At 27.2% G+C, this 20,607-nt stretch overlaps 3 protein-coding genes across 3 annotated transcripts; 1 reads left to right on the top strand and 2 right to left on the bottom strand.

The window, feature by feature from the left end:
• Positions 1–5,237: 5,237 nt before the first annotated feature.
• Positions 5,238–7,541, bottom strand: LOC124910015. Its single transcript, XM_047450639.1, has 2 exons — positions 6,981–7,541; positions 5,238–5,720 (listed from the first exon to the last, which is right to left on the bottom strand). Exons 1-2 carry the CDS (start codon positions 7,539–7,541, stop codon positions 5,238–5,240), a joined length of 1,044 nt encoding a protein of 347 aa, XP_047306595.1.
• Positions 7,542–7,903: 362 nt separating this feature from the next.
• LOC124910431 (B3 domain-containing protein At3g19184) lies at positions 7,904–9,556 on the bottom strand. Its single transcript, XM_047451072.1, has 7 exons — positions 9,309–9,556; positions 9,123–9,224; positions 9,008–9,039; positions 8,740–8,914; positions 8,447–8,653; positions 8,249–8,369; positions 7,904–8,155 (listed from the first exon to the last, which is right to left on the bottom strand). Exons 1-6 carry the CDS (start codon positions 9,444–9,446, stop codon positions 8,286–8,288), a joined length of 738 nt encoding a protein of 245 aa, XP_047307028.1. The 5' UTR covers positions 9,447–9,556; the 3' UTR covers positions 7,904–8,155; positions 8,249–8,285.
• An 8,928-nt stretch (positions 9,557–18,484) lies between these two features.
• On the top strand, positions 18,485–19,087 carry LOC124910014 (kiwellin-1-like). The gene has a single exon (XM_047450638.1). The coding sequence runs from the start codon at positions 18,485–18,487 to the stop codon at positions 19,085–19,087; it is 603 nt and encodes a 200-aa protein (XP_047306594.1).
• The last annotated feature ends 1,520 nt before the right edge of the window (positions 19,088–20,607 follow it).

Genomic DNA, 20,607 nt, shown 5'->3' with positions numbered 1-20,607 from the left:
CGTTGATAGGTCAAGCATGATTGGGCTGAAAAATAATAGGTCCAACAATGGTTATAATGGGCCTAGCAAACAGTCCTATAATGGACACAATAATTTTTCTGGGAATCGTCAAAATTTTGAAAATCGTAACGCAGGAAATAATAGACCAAAATGCAATACATGTGATAAAACTGGTCACACTTCCAACAATTGTCGTGCTCATATACAATGTCAATTATGTAACATTTTTGGGCATTCAGTCACCAATTGTCGTCGTCGATTTGATCAGAATTTTATGCCTAGTAATCCTCATACAGCAATGATGGCATCAACAACGGTTATCTCCGACCCCGCTTGGTACGCCGATTCGGGTGCATCAGATCATATTACTTCTGATCTGGAAAACCTTCATACTCATTCTCCTTATCAAGGTAATGAAAAAATAATTGTTGGTAATGGTGAGTCTTTGTCAATTTCTAATATTGGCAACTCCAAGATTAATTCTGTGCCAAAACCACTACATTTACGAAATATTTTGCATGTACCTCACATATCGAAAAATCTTTTGAGCATTGCTCGTTTTACTGCCGATAATAACGTCTTCTTTGAATTTCATCCATCATATTGTTCGGTAAAGGACCGCAATACGAAGATAGAGGTACTTCGGGGCAAACTTAAAGACGGGCTATATTATCTTTCTCCGGCACCTACAAATAAACAAGCTCTTATTGGCACCCGATCATCAGCAACAACATGGCATCATCGTTTGGGGCATCCATCAGCTTCAACCACATCATTTCTTATTTCACGTTTCATGTTACCAATAATTGGAAATAAAAATGTTCCATTTTGTGAAGCTTGTCAGTTAGGGAAAGCACATAAATTGCCTTTCAATGTCTCATCGTCACGAACTAATGCTCCACTTGATTTAATTTATTCTGATGTATGGGGTCCATCTCCGGTTTTTTCAAACTCAGGTTGCCGCTACTTTGTTCATTTTGTTGATGACTTTAGCCGCTTCACATGGGTTTATCCCATCCAAAAGAAATCCGATGTTTTAATTACATTTACGAAATTCAAAGCTTTGGTAGAAAATCAGTTCAACAAGAAGATCAAAATACTTCAAACTGACGGGGGTGGTGAATACCGTAATTTTGGATCCTTAACTGAACTCAATGGAATTCAACATCGTCTTTCTTGTCCATACACAAGCGAACAGAATGGTGTTGCTGAACGGAAAATCCGTCATCTAACTGAGATATATCAAGTATTAATAGCTCAATCATCCATGCCATATGAATATTGGGATGATGCTTGTCTCACTGCTGCTTTTCTCATCAACCGACTTCCTACACCCGTCTTGAGGAATAAGTCTCCATATGAATGTTTGTATAAACGAACACCTGATTATGCATTTATGAAGGTTTTCGGATGTGCATGTTATCCTCTAATGAGACCATACAATCAACACAAAATGGACTTTAAATCCATTCGGTGCACGTTTATTGGCTACAGTCCCGATCATAAAGGATATCGATGTCTACATATTCCTACTGGCCGTATCTACATTTCACGGCATGTTACTTTTGATGAGCAAACATTCCCTTTTTCAACTCTATCAAACCAAACCAATCCTCCATCTGAACCACCATCACCAATATCATTCATAAATATACCTATCCCCACATCTCAAACAACCATCCCATCATCTCCATTACCTACTTCTACTTCTCCCCAAATCACCCTATCTAATTCACCAATTAATGAAACACCATCATCATCTCATTCCTCTTCATATGAACCCTCAACCTCATCTAATTCCTCATCATATGAACCCCCACCATCACCAACCACCAATAATCTACCTTCACTAGACAACTCACCTAACTCACCCATTCATACACGTGGGCTCTCCACCGCCATTCATGCTCCGGAATGCTCTTCTCATCATATGATCACACGTGCTAAAACTCGTGCTCTTCATAATGCAAATCTTGCCACAATCTCCATCTCTCCACCAACATGTTTTTCCGCTGCCAACAAAGATCCCCAATGGCGTTCTGCTATGGCAAATGAGTTTAATGCCCTCATTCAAAACAAGACGTGGACTCTTGTTCCTCAATCCTCTCAGAATATTGTGGGGTGCAAATGGATTTTTAAAGTCAAACAAAAAGCTGATGGTTCCATTGAACGACACAAAGCTCGGTTAGTTGCAAAAGGTTTTCATCAACAAGAAGGCATTGATTATCTAGAGACTTTTAGCCCGGTTGTAAAACATACTACTATCCGGACTATCTTATCTCTTGCTGTCACTCAACAATGGCCAATTCATCAACTTGATGTCAGCAATGCCTTTTTACACGGAACTCTCAAGGAAGAAGTGTTTATGTCTCAACCGCCTGGTTGTATTCATCCTGATTATCCTAACCATGTGTGCAAACTTCACAAAGCCCTCTATGGTCTCAAACAAGCCCCTCGTGAATGGCATACTACTCTGAAAACTGCTCTTCTTTCCCTTGGTTTTCATGAATCCAAAAACGATACATCTTTATTCATTCATCACTCTCCCAATACTACATCATTTTTTCTTGTTTACGTGGATGATATCATCTTTACTAGCAACTCCTCTTCTCACATCTCCTCCATTATCTCTCAACTCAACAATCTTTTTCCCATCAAAGATTTGGGACCACTACACTACTTTCTTGGTTTTGAAGTTCATCGTTCTACCTCTGGTATTTTTCTATCTCAATCCAAATATATTAAAGACATTCTCCTTCGAGCCAATATGAGTGACTCAAAACCTCTTCATACCCCAATATCTTCTGGGTCATCCTTATCTCGACATGATGGTGACATTCTCCCTGATCCATTTCTCTATCGCAGTACTGTTGGAGCTTTACAATATTTAACTAATACTCGACCAGATATTTCATTTGCTGTTAATCGTGCTTGTCAATTTATGCAGTCACCTACTACCACTCATTGGACTGCTGTAAAAAGAATTATTCGTTATCTTCGTAACACGTCTCATCATGGACTTCTTATTCGTCCATCATCATCAATTGAACTTTCTGCCTTTTCTGACTCTGATTGGGCTGGTTGTCCTGACGACCGGCGTTCTACAACAGGTTATTGCATATTTTTGGGTGATAATATTATCTCGTGGAATTCCAAGAAACAACAGGTTGTTGCTCGATCTAGCACAGAATCTGAATACCGAGCTCTAGCCCATGCCACTGCTGAACTCATTTGGCTTCAATCTCTACTACAAGAACTTCGTGTCTCTCTCATTCAACCTCCCACTCTCTGGTGTGATAATATTGGTGCTGCCTTTCTCACCGCCAATCCTGTCTTCCATGCTCGTACAAAACATATAGAGATTGATTTTCACTTTGTCCGTGAACGTGTTGCTCAAAAATCTCTCACCATCCGGTACATACCTACTGATAATCAAATTGCAGATATACTCACCAAAGGACTTGCGACAAACCGTTTTGCTCTATTACGTGACAAACTCACGGTGTGTGCCACTCCGTTTCGTTTGCGGGAGGATATTAAACCAAATAATTAATTCCTCATTTATTATTTAAAAACTTTTCGTATTTCTAGCTTTTTATATTCTTAGCTTTTCATAGTCTTAGACTTTTCATTTTCCCATTTCATGTATATATATATGTCTATTGTTTATCAATAATATACACAATATCAATTCTAATCTTCTCTCTATCTTATCTTCTTACTATCTTTCTTCTAAAAGTAAGGCCACAAAGCATGTTTTTGAGTTGATGATTTTCATCATTCTCTATATTGCTCTATTTCTTTAAACTTAAAGGTTGAGATAGTAAGAAATGAAGTGCACAATGTTTGGCTTTTATAGGAGTTAATTAGCAAATTATTTAAAAGATTTTTGATGATTTAATTGGCAGTTTGCTTTAATGGATCAAGAAAGGGGTCAACTTTGGTTAATTTATATAATAATGGTTTTGTTGCTTCAATCACGCAAGTTAAACATATCGATTAGTTTTGAAAAATCCATATTTCAATTCAATGCCTTGTATCCTCTGCAACGCTTTCATGTGCAAAAACAAAATTCTTGCCAAAATTTCTGCCATAAATGATTTAAAATATCTTAATCAGATTTATTTATTTATTTAAGAAGTTGGTTTGATTTAATAATATTTTTATTTCAACTTAAGACGTTTAAGTAAATTCTCGGTGACTTTTAGTCTCTTAGTATAGGTTAATAACTATACACAATATGTTTCACATTTTTTTCTATATTTACCGAGAAATAAATGATATCTTTTTGGAGTGGTAGATTGTTTTAATAACTTTTATTTAAAATTAATAAAAGATTTCACATGTGTTTTAAAGTTCATATAAGTCTTGTTGAAGTTTATTTTCTTCTAATTCTGTTAGTTACAATCATAAATGTAATGTGTTTAGTAAATTTTGGTTGATTTATTAAGCTGTATTTCAATCGATCTTAATCAGTATTATTTTTATATTTTTTTGAATTAAAAGAGAACTAGTCTCACAATCCACAGTCATAGTCCCCTTAATCTTAACAATTATTATCATAACTTGAATTTAACCAATTTTAACGTAGAAATTTTAGTATTTATATTGCGATCTCTTAAAAATTTATGGAGCAATTTATCATTTCAAAAAAGATCAACAATGTAAATACGATTGATTGCTCAACTATTCTTAATTTATTCTTTAGGGAGACATACACTTTTTCTAAATCAATAATATTAGTGTCAATTTATTATAGCAAGTCTTTAATTGTCTAATAGTCTTCAAACTATCTCAAAAAAATCACAGTGGAAAAGAGTTATGAATTGATGGTTGCTAAATATGTAACTATTTATAACTATAGCTAAAGAGGTGTTTTAGTTCTATGATATAGTTTTATATGACCACAATGTTGTTTATCGTTTTAATGTTACTCTTAGTTGTAACCAAAAACTTTTATATATGATAAATCTTCTCCTAACAATATTTGTATTGACTTAATTAACTTTTATAATGGATCACTTAAAAACAAAGATATAAAGGTGGTTTACAAGAATGAAACCAAGGAAATCAATTTTTGACAAACATATATTGTATTTAAATTTTTTCAGTAAAAACAAGACTTACATAAAGACATCACATAACCATAAAAATAAGCATAGTATAACATAAAGTAGTATACTTTGGAGTAGACACATATATATAAAAGTTCAGCTTGTCACAATGTTGAGAAGTACTCAAGCATCGGTCCATGTGATATCGAGATCACCCCAGTCTCCTTCAGGGATTTCCAAAGCTTTCCATACAGCTTTGGAGGCATCTACAATGTTGTTAGGACAAGGGGGTTGATAGTCGTGATCGCTATCACATCCCATGGTGGAGTCGCACTCGTCCACCACCTTTGCCCTTACACTTTTTCCATTTGCGCTTATAATAACGTCATTTAGGCACCTTTTCCCATTGTTGTACCATCCAGTGGATAGTGCCACGACAGGGGTGTCGTCTGAATGATATTGGTTGTCGCATTCAGATGGGCCTCCCCCATCACCACCCTTCTGGAAACTGTTGAGAGTTAGTACCGCTTTAGTATTACTTGTAATTGGTGGTGAACATTTGTAGGTCTTGTAAGGTTTCCCTTGGATGCAACAGTCGGAATCATTCTCTCGGTTGCATTGTCCACTCGGTTTCTTGCCTATGATTCTTCCACTCGGTCTACATGTTTGAGCTTCGGTTACAAGACAATGAGTTAAAAGCAAAAGCAAAGCCACAAAGCATGTTTTTGAGTTGATGATTTTCTCCATTCTCTCCCTTTGTAATGGTTTTAGGTTGATAGTATGCAAAACTAGTGCACCAGGCTTGGCTTTTATAGGGTCTTATCAATTTAACAATAGTTAGAAAATTATTTGAAAATGCTAATGATTTGGCACTTTACTAGAAGAGATCAACAAAGAGGTCAACTTTGGTTTATATAATTGGTTTATTTAGGCAAGATGAACCGATGGTTTGATGTGTAATTCAAAAGCTAGAATTGAATTCATTGCCTTGTAGTAAAAACAAAATTGTAGCCAATATTTCTACCCTAAATGATAAATAAAAAAAGGAAAGGTAGTTATTTAATTGTCATTGTCTTTTATATATATATATATATATATATATATATATATATATATATATATATATATATATATTAAGTTAAAACTCCATTAAAATTTAACATTGAACTTAAAAATTTTAGTCTTTTTAACAAGACTTTTATTATTTGAACTAAATTTAATTTTTTTAAGTTACTAGTAACTTTTCTTTTGAAATGTTAATTTTTATTGTTTTGATATTTGTTATCATAAATGTGCTTTGAATACATCTAATATATTTATTGAACAACTCAGCCATTAAGATACACATTAAATTGTTCATTCCAATTTTCAATACATTATTCAAAAGTTGTTTATTCAATAAATCAACCTCATCAATTATATTAAAAACAATCAATTTTCAATGAGTTATTTTACCTTTTTCTTCTCATATAAATTAAGAGATAATTAGAGTACTAAAGCTTAAATCCTAAACTATTATGACTATAATAATGTTTTGGATGATTGGCTCTTTATTTTGATTATCTATTTTTAATTTTTCATTGTTTGCTTATTTTGATATAGTTGAATTAAAAGGAGGAAGAATAATAAAAAGGACAAATTATATATAAGTGGTGAGATGGGTGAAAATTATTATAAATATATAAAGTACTATAATTTTAAGTTCATAATCACAAGAAAAATAGTTTACTTATTTTAGATAATATTTATCATTTGAATACATTAATTTATATTATAGATGATGTAACAATACATATACTTCTTTATAAACATGGTTGGATTGTTGGAACATTGGTTAACACACATTCAACAAAATGACATGGGGTAACATAATAAAGTAGGTGTGACATGTTTAAGATAAACCATAGTGTTGAAATGTCCTCAAGCATCTGTCCATGTAATATCGAGCTCGCCCCAATCTCCTTCAGGAATTCCCAAAGCTTTCCACACAGCTTTAGACGCATCTACAATGTTGTTGGGACACGGGGGCTGATAGTCATGATCGCTATCGCATCCCATTGTTGAATCGCACTCGTCCACCACTTTTGCCCTTACACTTTTTCCATTTGCACTAACAATAACATCATTAAGGCACCTCTTCCCGTTGTTGTACCATCCGGTGGACAATGCAACAACAGGAGTGTCGTCCGAGTGATATTGGTTGTCACATTCAGATGGGCCTCCCCCATCCCCACCCTTCTGAAAACTGTTGAGAGTAAGGACCGCCTTAGTACTACTTGTAATCGACGGTGAACATTTGTAAGTCGTGTAAGGTTTTCCTTGAATACAACAATCAGAGTCATTCTCTTGGTTGCATTGATTCGAAGGAGGTTTCTTACCTATGATTCTTCCACTCGGTCTACATGTTTGAGCTTCGATTACTAGACAATGAGTTAAAAGCAAAAGCATAGTCACAAAACATACTCCTGAGCTAATGATCTTCTCCATTCTTTCACTCTAATAGTTTAAGGTTTATAATATGCATGAACAAAAACACCAAGCTTGCCTTTAATAGTTGTTAGTTTGCTAGAAGGGAGCAAAAAAGGGGTCAAAGCTTTGGTTAAAATATTTGCTCTATTACTTCAATCAGGCAAGTTGAAAAGATGCTGACCCCTATACCTCATGTTATTGAAAATCCATATATAGAGTTCAATGATATTTCAAAATTAACTAAGAAACAAACTTTTATATCTTCAACATTTCTTATAGGAAATTAATTTATTCTGGCGGTTTCTTATTGAATTCTCATACAATTATACCCGTTTCAACTTACGATTTTCTTAGTGAAATTAATACTGAGACATTCAATAATACTTCTAGTTTTCTTCTTTTCTTCTACATATTTTTACAACAATAAAGCTAATAATGTCTCAACCCACTAAATTATTGTCCCGGACCATAATTATTACATTAGATAAACTACTAGCCCTTCTTAAGAAAAAGAACAAAAAGAGAGGATACATCCAATAAAAGGTCATAAGCATAAAATTCTCCATTAGCATCTCCAAAATTCTTGATTAGTGAATCCAGATCTTGATTACAACATAACATCACATCACATCCTGTCATATGTAACCAGTGGAAATAATACAAGTATGAGTTATGAATTAACCAAAGAATTGAAAAGAAACAATCACTTTTGATGACAGTTATACCTCTTAGCAACCAATTTACAACAACAAGCTTTCCATTTCACTTTGCATTGTCATGACCATTTGTAACATCCAAAGAAGACTCGTCGCTATCATTAGCTTGATTAACCCTTATAATGTACACCTTTAGAACAAAAGGAACGTATTAAATTGAATCAAATTTTGATTATTTCTACAAAAGTGTAAGAAAAAACAAATCACCTTGAAGTCTGTAGGACTGGTCAATTGGAAAACCAATGCATCTCCATCAACTAATTCATGATCAACTGCAAAACCTTTCCAGCCACCACTAAGTCCAGTTTTTCTGAGAAGATACTTAGTGGACCATTCATTTCCATTCTCATCCGTCAAGGTTATGATCTTATCATCTTTTGGAAGGTTTTGATGGCAAAAGTAGACAGGAAGACCCTAAAAATCACATCAAACTCAATGAATTGCTATGTTTTGTTTTTTTTTTCATTTGTTAAGACTTTACAGAGAGTGATGAAACTTACCAGCCAAAACCCACCAGTCACATGAGATTTAAGCATAGGTTTCACAAAGCTTGGCATACCCATTTCCAAACTTGATTGCAACTCCTCTGCCTTAGCTAACGAGTACATTCTTTCCTCATTTGATGCAAAAACTCGATTCAACATATCCCTTGGGTTATTCATATAACCTCTACAACTAGAATCCATAAGAAACAAAATACAGTCATCATTTTTTGTTTTAATGAAAGATTCAAGATTTGGACTATATATCAAGATGGGATGTACTAACCTTTTGAACCTCCCTAGTGGTTCTATTGGGTCCTATTGAAAAACTAGAAATCAGTCAATCTTGCAAAAAAACTAAAGAGGAAGGGGGGAGAGAAACATAGAAAAAGAGAGCTCACTTCCTTGTAGCTAAGGGGAGGTTTTCCGGCGACGCGGCTGGATCTCCTTACTGCGGAGGGATCTGATAGCTGCAGAGATTGCCTTGGTTTCACCCTCTTCATCTATTTCAACACAAAACAGAGCAAAATGAGATGAGTATAAAAAAGAAAACAAAATAACTAAACAGGAAAAGGAATGAAACAGACGGGAGAGGTTTTAGGACTGGGTACGGATCGAACAGCTAGAGCAAGCTTATCGAGATTGAGTTCTTGCATTCTTTTCTTGTTCTCTTCCAATCTCTTGCGACGGATTTCTTCATAGTCTGTAACTTTTGAAGCCACCATTTTCGTATAAGTTTCTTGTTTCTTCAATACAAGAATAAGCTCTTTCTTGTATGGAGAAAAGCGGCGAGTTTGGTGAGGAGGAGACAAGCAGCGGTGGGAGCGGCGCAACGGCGATATGCTGTATATATAGTGGGTGAGTGTCACACTGCCACCTCTGCTTTTTGAACTCAAACGTCTAGTAAATTTGAATTGGTTTTATATAAAATATCTTGTTTTATTATCACTAGGGTTAAGCTCTACATTAATAAATAACATTTAATAACATTTTCAACAATTATTAATGTCTTTTTTTTTAATTATTTATTAAAATTTTACATATATTTTTTTTCTTTATATTAAATTATTTAATTAATTAATTAAAATGTTTTTATAATATTTAAACTTTTAATATAAAAATATATTATTATGATTTAATTAATTAAAAGCTCAAATAATTTAGTTTTATAAAATAATTTAATTTTAAAAAAATCAAAAATTACACACGTGTTACTATATGTTTATTAAAATAAATATATACGACAAAATTTTTATTCTTTCTACCTAGAAATTAAAAAAAGAATACACGTGGTTACTATCTTTCCGATAAAAATAATAATAGGGGAGCAACCTTTAATTCTTTCCACTTAATATATACGACAAAAATTTTATTCTTTCTACCTAAAAATTAATAAAATACACGTGGTTACTATCTTTCGGTACTTTAATAATAGGGGTAATAATAGGGGAGCAAACTTTAATTCTTTTCACTTAAATATAAGTTTTTTGTTTTTGTTAGAGTAAATAAATATATATAAAAATAGAGGAATAATAGGATATTAAAATTTTATTATTTATAACTAAAATTTAAAATATATAAAAAAAAAAACTTTATTCTCTATAACTAAAAAATAGATGAATAATAGGATAGTAAAATTTTATATAGTGTTACTATCTTTCGGTTAAAAGTAATAATAGGATAACAAACTTTAATTTTTTTTGTGCATAAAAAAAAATTAAAAATATACACTTGTTTATTAACATGTAAAAATAAATAAATATATATATATATAAAAGAAAGATAGAATAATAATAAGAAATCAAACTTTTCATCGTACTACCTAAAAATAAAAATAAAATATACAGAAGTTTTAATTTATATTCTTATTTTATTTTTATAATAAGAATTTTAACTGACTCAAACTCAAACTCAGGAATTTAAGATTAGTATATACTCATTATCTCGATAATAATAAAAGTTAAACATGTATTATTTCCACCTAAAATTAAAAATATATACATATAACCTAATATTAAAAATATACACACTTATTTACCTTATATTCTTATTTTATTTTATACTATTTAAATTTTTAATATAAAAATATATTATTATAATTTAATTAATTAAAAGCTCAAATAATTTAGTTTTATAAAATAATTTAGTTTTAAAAAATCAAACATTATAAAAATTGTGTGACATTTTTTTTTAATAATTGTGAACAAAATTAATATATGAAAGATAGAAGTAATGACAAGGGAGTGAAACTTTTATTCTCGAACTAAAAATTATAAATTACAACTTTTAAAATAAATATATACGACAAAACTTTTATTCTTTCTATTTAAAAATTAAAAAAGAATACATGTGGTTACTATCTTTTTAAACAGTTAAAAGTAATAACAGGGAGCTAACTTTAATTCTTTTCACCTCAATATATATGTATTTATTAATTTTCTATTTTGTTAGAGTAAATAAATATATATAAAAATAAAGGAATAACAGGTCGTCAGTGAAATTTTATTATTTATAACTAAAATTTAAAATATATACAGTGTTTACTATTTTTTTTAAGTAAATATATATATAAAATATAAGTAATAATAAGAAAACAATTTTTTATTCATTTCATTCAAATTTAAAAATATACACATGTATTTACCTTATATTCTTATTTTATTTTTATAATATTTAAAATTTAAATATAATAATATATTAGTATATTTAATTAATTAAAAATTCAAAAAACTTTATTCTCTATAACTAAAAATTAGAAAAACACACGTGTTGCAAACTTTGGCTAAAACTAATAATAGGATAACAAACTTTAATTTTTTTTTGCATAAAAAAATTAAAAATATAGACGTGTTTATTATCTTTATGTTTTATGTTATATGTTATGTAAATATAAATAAATATATATAAAAGATAAGATAATAATAAGAAATCAAACTTTTAATCATTCCATTTAAAAATAAAAACAAAATATACATAAGTGTTTAATTTATATTTTTATTTTATTTTTAAAATCAGAATTTTGACTCTTAGAAATTTAGGATTAGGATTCACTCATATTACCTAGGTAATAATAAGAGTGAAACTTATATTATTTTCACTTAAAAATTTAAAATATATACAAGTGTTTACTATTTTTCTTTTAAATAAATATATTTAAAATATATGAATAATAATAAGAAAACAAATTTTTATTGTATAACCTAAAAATTAAAAATATACATACTTATTTAACTTATATTCTTATTTTATTTTATAATATTTAAAATTTTAATATAAAAATATATTATTATGATTTAATTAATTAAAAGCTCAAATAATTTAGTTTTAAAAAATAATTTAATTTTAAAAAAATCAAACATGAAAAAAATTGTGTGACATTCTTTTTTAATAATAGTGAACAAAGTTAATAGAGGAAAGATAAGAATAATGATAAAAGAGTGAAATTTTTATTCTCTGACTAAAAAATAAAAATTGTACATTTGTTACTATCTTTTTTAATATCTTTAAGTTAAAACTAATAATAAGGAGTTAATTTTAATTTTTCCACTTAAATATATATGTATTTATTATTTTTCTGTTTTATTAGAGTAAATAAATATATATAAAAATAGAGGAATAATAAAATAGTGAAATTTTATTATTTATAACTAAAATTTAAAATATATGCACGTGTTTACTATTTTTGTAAGTAAATATATATAAAAAATATAAATAATAATAAGAAAGTAAATTTTTATTCATTTCATCCATATTTAAAAATATACACATGTTTACCTTATATTCTTATTTTATTTTTATAATATTTAAAATTTAAATATAATAATATATTAGTATGATTTAATTAATTAAAAATTCAAAAAACTTTATTCTCTATAACTAAAATTAGAAAAATACACGTGTTGCAAACTTTCGACTAAAAGTAATAATAGATAACAAACTTTAATTCTTTTCACATAAAAAAAATAAAAATATACAGTGTTTACTATCTTTATGTTATCTATGTAAAAGTAAATAAATATATACAAAAGATAGAGTAATAATAAGAAATCAAACTTTTAATCATTCTACCTAAAAATAAAATCAAAATATACAGAAGTGTTTAATTTATATTCTTATTTTATTTTTATAATCAGAATTTTTAGGACTCAAACTCATTAGTTTCCACTCATATTGCCATAATAAGAGTGAAACTTGTATTATTTCCACCTAAAAATTTAAAATATATACATGTGTTTATCATTTTTCTTTTAAATAAATATTTATAAAATATATGAATATCCACGTTTTATTTTGTCAGAGTTAATAAATATATATAAAAGATGGAATAATAATAGGATAGTGAAATTTTAATTCTTTTTAACTAAAATTTAAAATATCCACACATATTTACTAATTTTTTTAAAGTAAATATATATAAAAGATACGAGTAATAAGAAAATAAAAAATATACACACGTCTTTACCTTGTATTTGTATTTTATTTTATAATATATATTAGTATAATTTAATTAATTAAAAATTCAAATATTAAACAAATTTTGTGACACTTTATTTTGTTTGAATGAAGATGAACAAAGTTAATATATGAAAAATATGAGTAATGATATATGAGTGAATTAAAAATATACACGTGTTTATAATTTTTTGTTTGTAAATATATATATATATATATATATATAAAAAGATAGTAAAAAAAAATTCTTTCAACTAAAATTTAAAATATACACATTAATTGTCTTTATTATTTTTTTTAAGTAAATATATACGAAAGATATGAGTAATAATAAAAAAATTAAAAATATATACACGTGTTTACCTTATATTCTTATTTTATTTTTATAATATTTAAATTTTAAATATAAAATTATATTAGTATGATTTAATTAGTTAAAAATTCAAACATTAAACAAATTATGTGACATTTTATTAAAAAAGTTTCAATGACTATGAACAAAGTTAATAAAGGAAACATATGAGTAATGTTATAAGAGCGAAACTTTAATTATTTTCACCTAAAAATTAAAATATACACTTGTTGTGTTGTTTTGTTATATATACGTGTTGTTTTTGTCGGTGCATGTTTTGTTATATATTCATGTTGTTTTTTTAGTGTCAAGTATACACGTATATATGAGTAATAATAATAAGAAAGCCATTAATCATTCCACTTAAAAATAAAAAATATATAGACGTGTTTACCTTGTATTCTCATTTTATTTTTATAATATTTAAATTTTAAATATAAATTTTTATTAGTGTAATTTAATTAATTAAAACCCAAAAATTAAATAAATTTGGTGACACTTTATTAATTTATTTTTTAATGATTGTGAACAAAATTAAAATATAAAGGATATGAGTAATGATATAAAAGTGAATTTTTATTCTTTGTAACTGAAAATTAAAATATACATGTGTTTATTATCTTTTGTATTTTAAAACTAAAGAAATATATATGAAAATTAGAGTAAATAGGAAAGTGAAATTTGTATTCTCTCTAACTAAAAATTAAAAAATACACCTATGTTTACTTTTTTTTTTTTTTTTTAAATATGTATATAAAAGATAGAATAACAATAGATAACATTGTAACGAAATTTTTAGTGTTTACCTTATATTCTTATTCTATTTTTATAATATTTAAATTTTAAATATAAAAATACATTAATATGATTTAATTAATTGAAAATTTAAATAATTTAGTTTTATAAAATAATTTATTCTAAAAAAATTAAACACTATATGAATTCTATGATTTTTTTTTTTTATTAATGATGGTGAGTAGAATTAAAATATGGAAGATATGAATAAAAATAAGAGGGTGAAACTTTTATTATTATTTGTTTCAGAGTAAATAAATATATTTAAAGATATGAATAATAATAGGAGAAGAAACTTTTATTCTATTTACCTAACAATATTTTCTAATTAAATATATATCAAAGATAGAGTAATAATATAATAATATAGTAATATGATAACAAAACATTTATTCTTTCCACTTTAAAATTAAAAAAATACAAATGCTAAACTTTTATTTTTTCCACCTAAAAAGAATACACACTTCTTTATTATCTTTTTATTATTTTAGATTAAATAAATATATATTAAAAATATAAGTAATAATAATAAAAAGATAGAGCAATAATAAGGGGAGCAAACTTGTATTCCACTAAGAATCTTCTTACTGTTTTCATGGTTGAAAGAAATGTCGATATTATTTTTTACTTTGTCGAGTTTAAAAATTTAATAAAAAAATTATTTTTGATAAGATTTGAATCCATAATTAAATAAGTTTTTTTTTTTATCTTAAACTACTAAGATACAACTTCTTATGTTTAAAATTACAATAAATTTAACTAAATATTTTACATTTTAATAAATAGACTTTCCAAAGTGAGCTAACTTAGTCTATGGACGGCCATATTTGCTATGACCAATAAATGAAATTACAAAAATGACTGCGTTATTTCGGGCTCAACCTAACATGGGTGTAGGGCCGGCCCTAGAGTAAAACCGGCAAGCCTTCAGACTAAGGCAGCCCACTTTCGAAGGTAGCCCATTTATTATAAATAGTAAGGTTTTAATTAAATATATTGTAATTCTAAATATAAAATATTGTAGTATGGTGGTTCTATATAAAAACTTAGTACCAAGTTTTGGGTTCAAACCTCACCAAAACTATATTTTATTAAATTTTTTAACTCGTTCTAAGGCAAACCTCACCAAAACTATTTTTTATTAAATCTTTTAACTCAACCTAAGGCAACAAAAAATATCGAGCTTTTTTCTAACGGGAACAACTAGGGTAGCCCAAAACTCGGGACTTTGCATGTGTGAAGCTATAGTTCTCAACTAAAACCCGCTTTACCGGTTTCTAATTAATCCTTTAAGCTTTATTATATCTGAGACACTTTAACAAGTGAGAGCTTTTCACCTAATATATATATATATATATATATATATATATTATTAATTAAATTATCATTTATCATATTAATTATTTCAATTTATTAAAAAACAACCTTTTATAATTATTTGGATAAACATATATGATATTTTTAAAATTTTAAATAAAATGTTTTATTTATAAATATCAAACAAATTAAAAAAACCTTTAATGACCTAAACAGTTTCAATTACAATTAATAAAGAGTTGTTACATAAATATTCTTTAATACTTAAGTTTTCTAACCATTGGATTATGTAAAAACTAAAAATAATTTGTTGTAAAACTAATTAATATGCATTTTTTTATAATTATTTTTATGGACAAATAAAACTTATATAACTCACCAAATGATATTCAAACTCAATCAATGGAGTTGATTAATTAATCAAATATTAAGGTTTAAAATTTTCTCAAACCAATTTAAAAAATGGGCTAAGCAGCAACATATTCTATTAAAAAAAATGTACAAATACTAAGTAAATAAATAAAAAATAATTAGAATAGTGGACTATAATTATTTAGACTTATTCAAATCTCAAGTAATATTTATTTTATGTTTTTTTTTTCTTAAAATATAATCAACCAATCTTTCCAATTATTTGGAGAATAATTTTTTATTACTTTTATATATATAATTTTGTTTATACATTTATTCTTTTATATGCTTTTGTTATAAACAACCTCATATATCAATGTTCTTATTTTTATATTTAAATTTTAATTAAATCTCATTTAAATTACATACAATTAGTCCAGAGTTAAATTCATAAACAAATCATTAAAAATGTAAAAAGAAAAAAAAATGAGGAAATAAAAATCAAGACATCTAATGTTTGTATTATAAAAATTGTCTTGAATTAATAAAAACTAGCATGCATGTATTTGAGTAAATGCATGACTAAAAATATAAACAAAGTATTATTTATAAATAAATATTTTAAATAAAAATAATATTATTTTAATTTATAAATTGATTTTAAATTAAATTTAATCCAAATTTAATATTTATTTATATTTATAAATTCATAGAGTATATAAAATTTGAAAAATGCATTAATAAAATATCTTGCACCCGTATATATAATCTAAATTATCTTTCAATGATGCATTATTAACCTTAATCATTCTTAATTACTGTCATATTTAAACATTCGACTATGTCTTTCGACATTTTGCTCACCCTTCATGAAATTTTGTTGCGGTCTTTAAGGATGTATTTTTAAACATTCGATTATACATTTCGACATGCTTTTATTTTTAACCGTTTTAAGTTTATGGGCGAGTCAACCCACGATCCGACTAAGTATCCATTACTCTCACATATATATCCAAATTAACCACAGCTCTCCGACCCGACAATCAAATTAAGCATTATTTTATAAAGTCTTATTAACTTAGTTGGTTAAAGGGTTGTACTTGTTTTTGTTAGGTTGCAAGTTCGAAACATACCTATAACATTTATAATTTTATTTTTAACCGTTTCAAGTTTATCGTCGGGTCAACTTACGATCCGACTCAAGTATTCATTTACTCTCATATATATTCAAATTAACCCTAACTCTCAACCGGACAAATTCAAATTAAGCATTATCATTCAAATACAAATAATATATATATATATATATATATATATAAAATATGTTTTGAAATAAAATAATGAAGACCTTGAATTAAATAAAGTATTTAATTAGATGAAAATTTAAATTTAAAATAGAATTAACTAGAATGATGATATATATTGACAAAACTTAATAAGCCAACATTACTCCACTAATAACAAAGTTGTTAGCTTGTCTTCGTCAATAAACTTTTATCCCATGATCCTCAACAACCTTGCTTAAAGATTCACTATGATTCCAACAGTTTGTATATATTTATTGGTCCAATCAAATTTGTGTTAATATATTACAAATATCATGTGAATAAAAGTATGTAACTTATTAGATAAGGGTTTTCCAAATAAAAACCTCAATATTAAATAAAAAATGTAATTGTTTATAAGTACGTGTTGATAAGACAAATTAATTTCGACACAAAATTTATTGAGTTTCGTGTACTCAATCATAAGATCATTCTTCATCATTATACTTGAATCCTCGCACAACCTTAATGTTGTTTGGGCTTATGTAAAAAGAATGTATCATCTACCAATCTTAAAGGTGGTTGTCATTTTTGTATGTACATGAAATGTATTTAAGTCGATAAGATCTATTTATTTTTCATTCTAATGAAAATTGTGCTCATGTATCTTATCACGAAAGCGTGATCTTCGTGTATACATTGCAGTACTTGATTAAAGAAATATTTTTTCACTCATAAAAAAAATATTAAAATATTTTTTTTTTGCTATGACATAATAATAGATAAATTGTTTTTAAAATAACAAAACAACCTAGTGATCCATATTTTTTAGAAAGCCATAAAAATACATTGAAAATTCATTTAAAACAAATTAAGTAGTTAATTATAAATTATTAAAATTGTTACTTAAACAATATCAAAAGTTCACAAATAGTAATGTTCACTACAACCAAAAACATTTGTTCAATGAATAACTTATTGTTACTTATTTCATAGGTTTTTTTTTTCCAATGAAACTATTTCTAATTTAATATAGAATTATAAGGTAAAATCATGTCACAATTTAAACTTTCATATTCAAGGTCAAACTAAGTTGTTTTATCATTGGTATTTGTTGTCTTCCCTTGAGTAAAAGAATCAAATTACCTGTTGCCTGCGCAAATTACTAAGTCTCTATTGTTCTCTCTATATATAGTAGCCATGCACCCATTCTTCTCCACACACAAACAAAATGAAGAAGCTGATCAACCACTCGATCAATTTGAGCAACTTTGTATTTGTATTACTCATATTATTAATATGCAATTACTATCATGATCACGTTGAAGCCTCGGAATCATTAAAAGTTTGCAAACCTAATGGAAAAATCCGAGGAAAAAAGCCTCCTCCAGGCAAATGCAATCGAGATAATGATTCCGAATGTTGCAACCAAGGTCAATTATACTCCACCTACAAATGCTCCCCTACTGTAACTTCTAAAACTCAAGCAATTCTAACCTTAAACGGTTTTCAAAAAGACCAAGATGGCGGTTCCCCTTCTGAATGTGACAACAAGTACCACTCAAACGACATCCCCATAGTTGCCCTTTCTACCGGATGGTATAACAACGGGAAGAGGTGCCACAATTATATAATTGTTAGCGCCAATAATGGACGAAGCGTTAAGGCTATGGTTGTAGACGAGTGCGACTCGACTTTAGGGTGTGATGAGGATCACGATTACCAACCGCCTTGTGACAACAATATCGTTGATGCATCTAGAGCTGTGTGGAAAGCGTTGGGCGTCCCTAAAAATAAGCGGGGATTCATGAATATTACATGGACCGATGCTTGATTGTTGTCATAGCCAAAACTTATATATATATCACGACTTATCATCCATTTAGAATCACTTGTATTGTGATTTTTGGTGGATTTATAATATCGATCTCTTAAATAAAGGAAGGTCAAAGATGGTTTGTAGTCATATATGAACAAAAGTTTGAATGTTATAAAGAGATCATATTGACAAATTTCTTATGGGGTGAATAATAAGATATACAATTACAAAATATTTTGTTTTTTTAAATGCAACATTTATCTCTTAAACCAACTATATTCTTAACAATAAGCAGTTATAAAATAAAAGTACACAATCTTAAAAAGAGTGAAAAAATAATTTATAAATTGGAATTGTTTGGAAACGGGTAACCCACCCAAATGTACATCAACCCAATACCATCCAAATTGGATCTAATTTGAAAACAACTTACAAGATATTAATTTGTGCCCTAATCTCTAAAAAAACAAATTATTAGTCCGTTAGATTCAAAGTCAATTTTATTATTTTAATATAAAAAAATTTGTAGTCATAATTTAATTTATTACTTGATGTTAGGCCTTTTTTTTTTAGTTTTACAAAATTTAATATATTCAATATATTTTTTCTATTTCATTTGGATAAGAATTAAATATTTTTAAAATTAATTTTTGTATAGGATGTTTAATCAAAATTGTATATTTTTAAATATATATATATTTTTTTAATTTGTAGATTTTACTCTCAGTCAGTGATAATGGTAATATACTTTTTTTTTTTTCCTATTTTTTTTTATATATAAAAGAACATATAGATATCACAAAAGAAATGTAAGAGGCTATTTAATTAGATGAGAAAAAAGGAATTTAGTATAAATTATCCTTTTATTATATGAGTAAATGATTAAAAATTTTAATCTAAAAAACAAAAATATATTTATATATATATTTAAATTAAAAAAATTATTTATATTACACTATTAATATATATAAAATGTAAATATTAAAAAAATATTTCTTAATTTGTCAAGAAAATCCAAACTTAATTTCAACTTAGACCCAATAATAATAAGTTTGAAGCTATTTGAAAATAAATATTTGATGTGTGAGCGTGAACATAGAAATTCAAGATTTTGGGATGAGTTAAAAAAAATAAAGAGAATATTATAAATAAAGATAAGTTTTTTTTAAAATAAAATAAAAAATAGTGTATTAAATTACAAAAATAAAAAATTAGCGGGTAATGTTTGTACCCTAATTTTGTCAGAGTGCGTGTTTCCCAATCCCTACATAGATATAGTATATATTTACAAAATTAAAGTAAGTAATTATAATTTTTGTAAAATTTCAAAATAAAATAATAATAACAAGTTATTGTTCAAGTAATTATTTAGAAATATAATGATTAAAAAGAATGGAAATTTAAATGTATTGACTATTGACTGAAAATATTTATAGCAAAAAAGGAAAAAAATAACGTCATCCAAGGCAAGCATTCTGTCTTGATCAAGTACATTACATCTTGACCGTTCATTCAAAAAATTTCAAAATACCCGC

Source organism: Impatiens glandulifera, chromosome 7 (assembly GCF_907164915.1).
Source record: "Impatiens glandulifera chromosome 7, dImpGla2.1, whole genome shotgun sequence".
NCBI classification, from domain to species: domain Eukaryota; kingdom Viridiplantae; phylum Streptophyta; class Magnoliopsida; order Ericales; family Balsaminaceae; genus Impatiens; species Impatiens glandulifera.
This window is presented reverse-complemented; position numbering and strand designations above follow the sequence as displayed.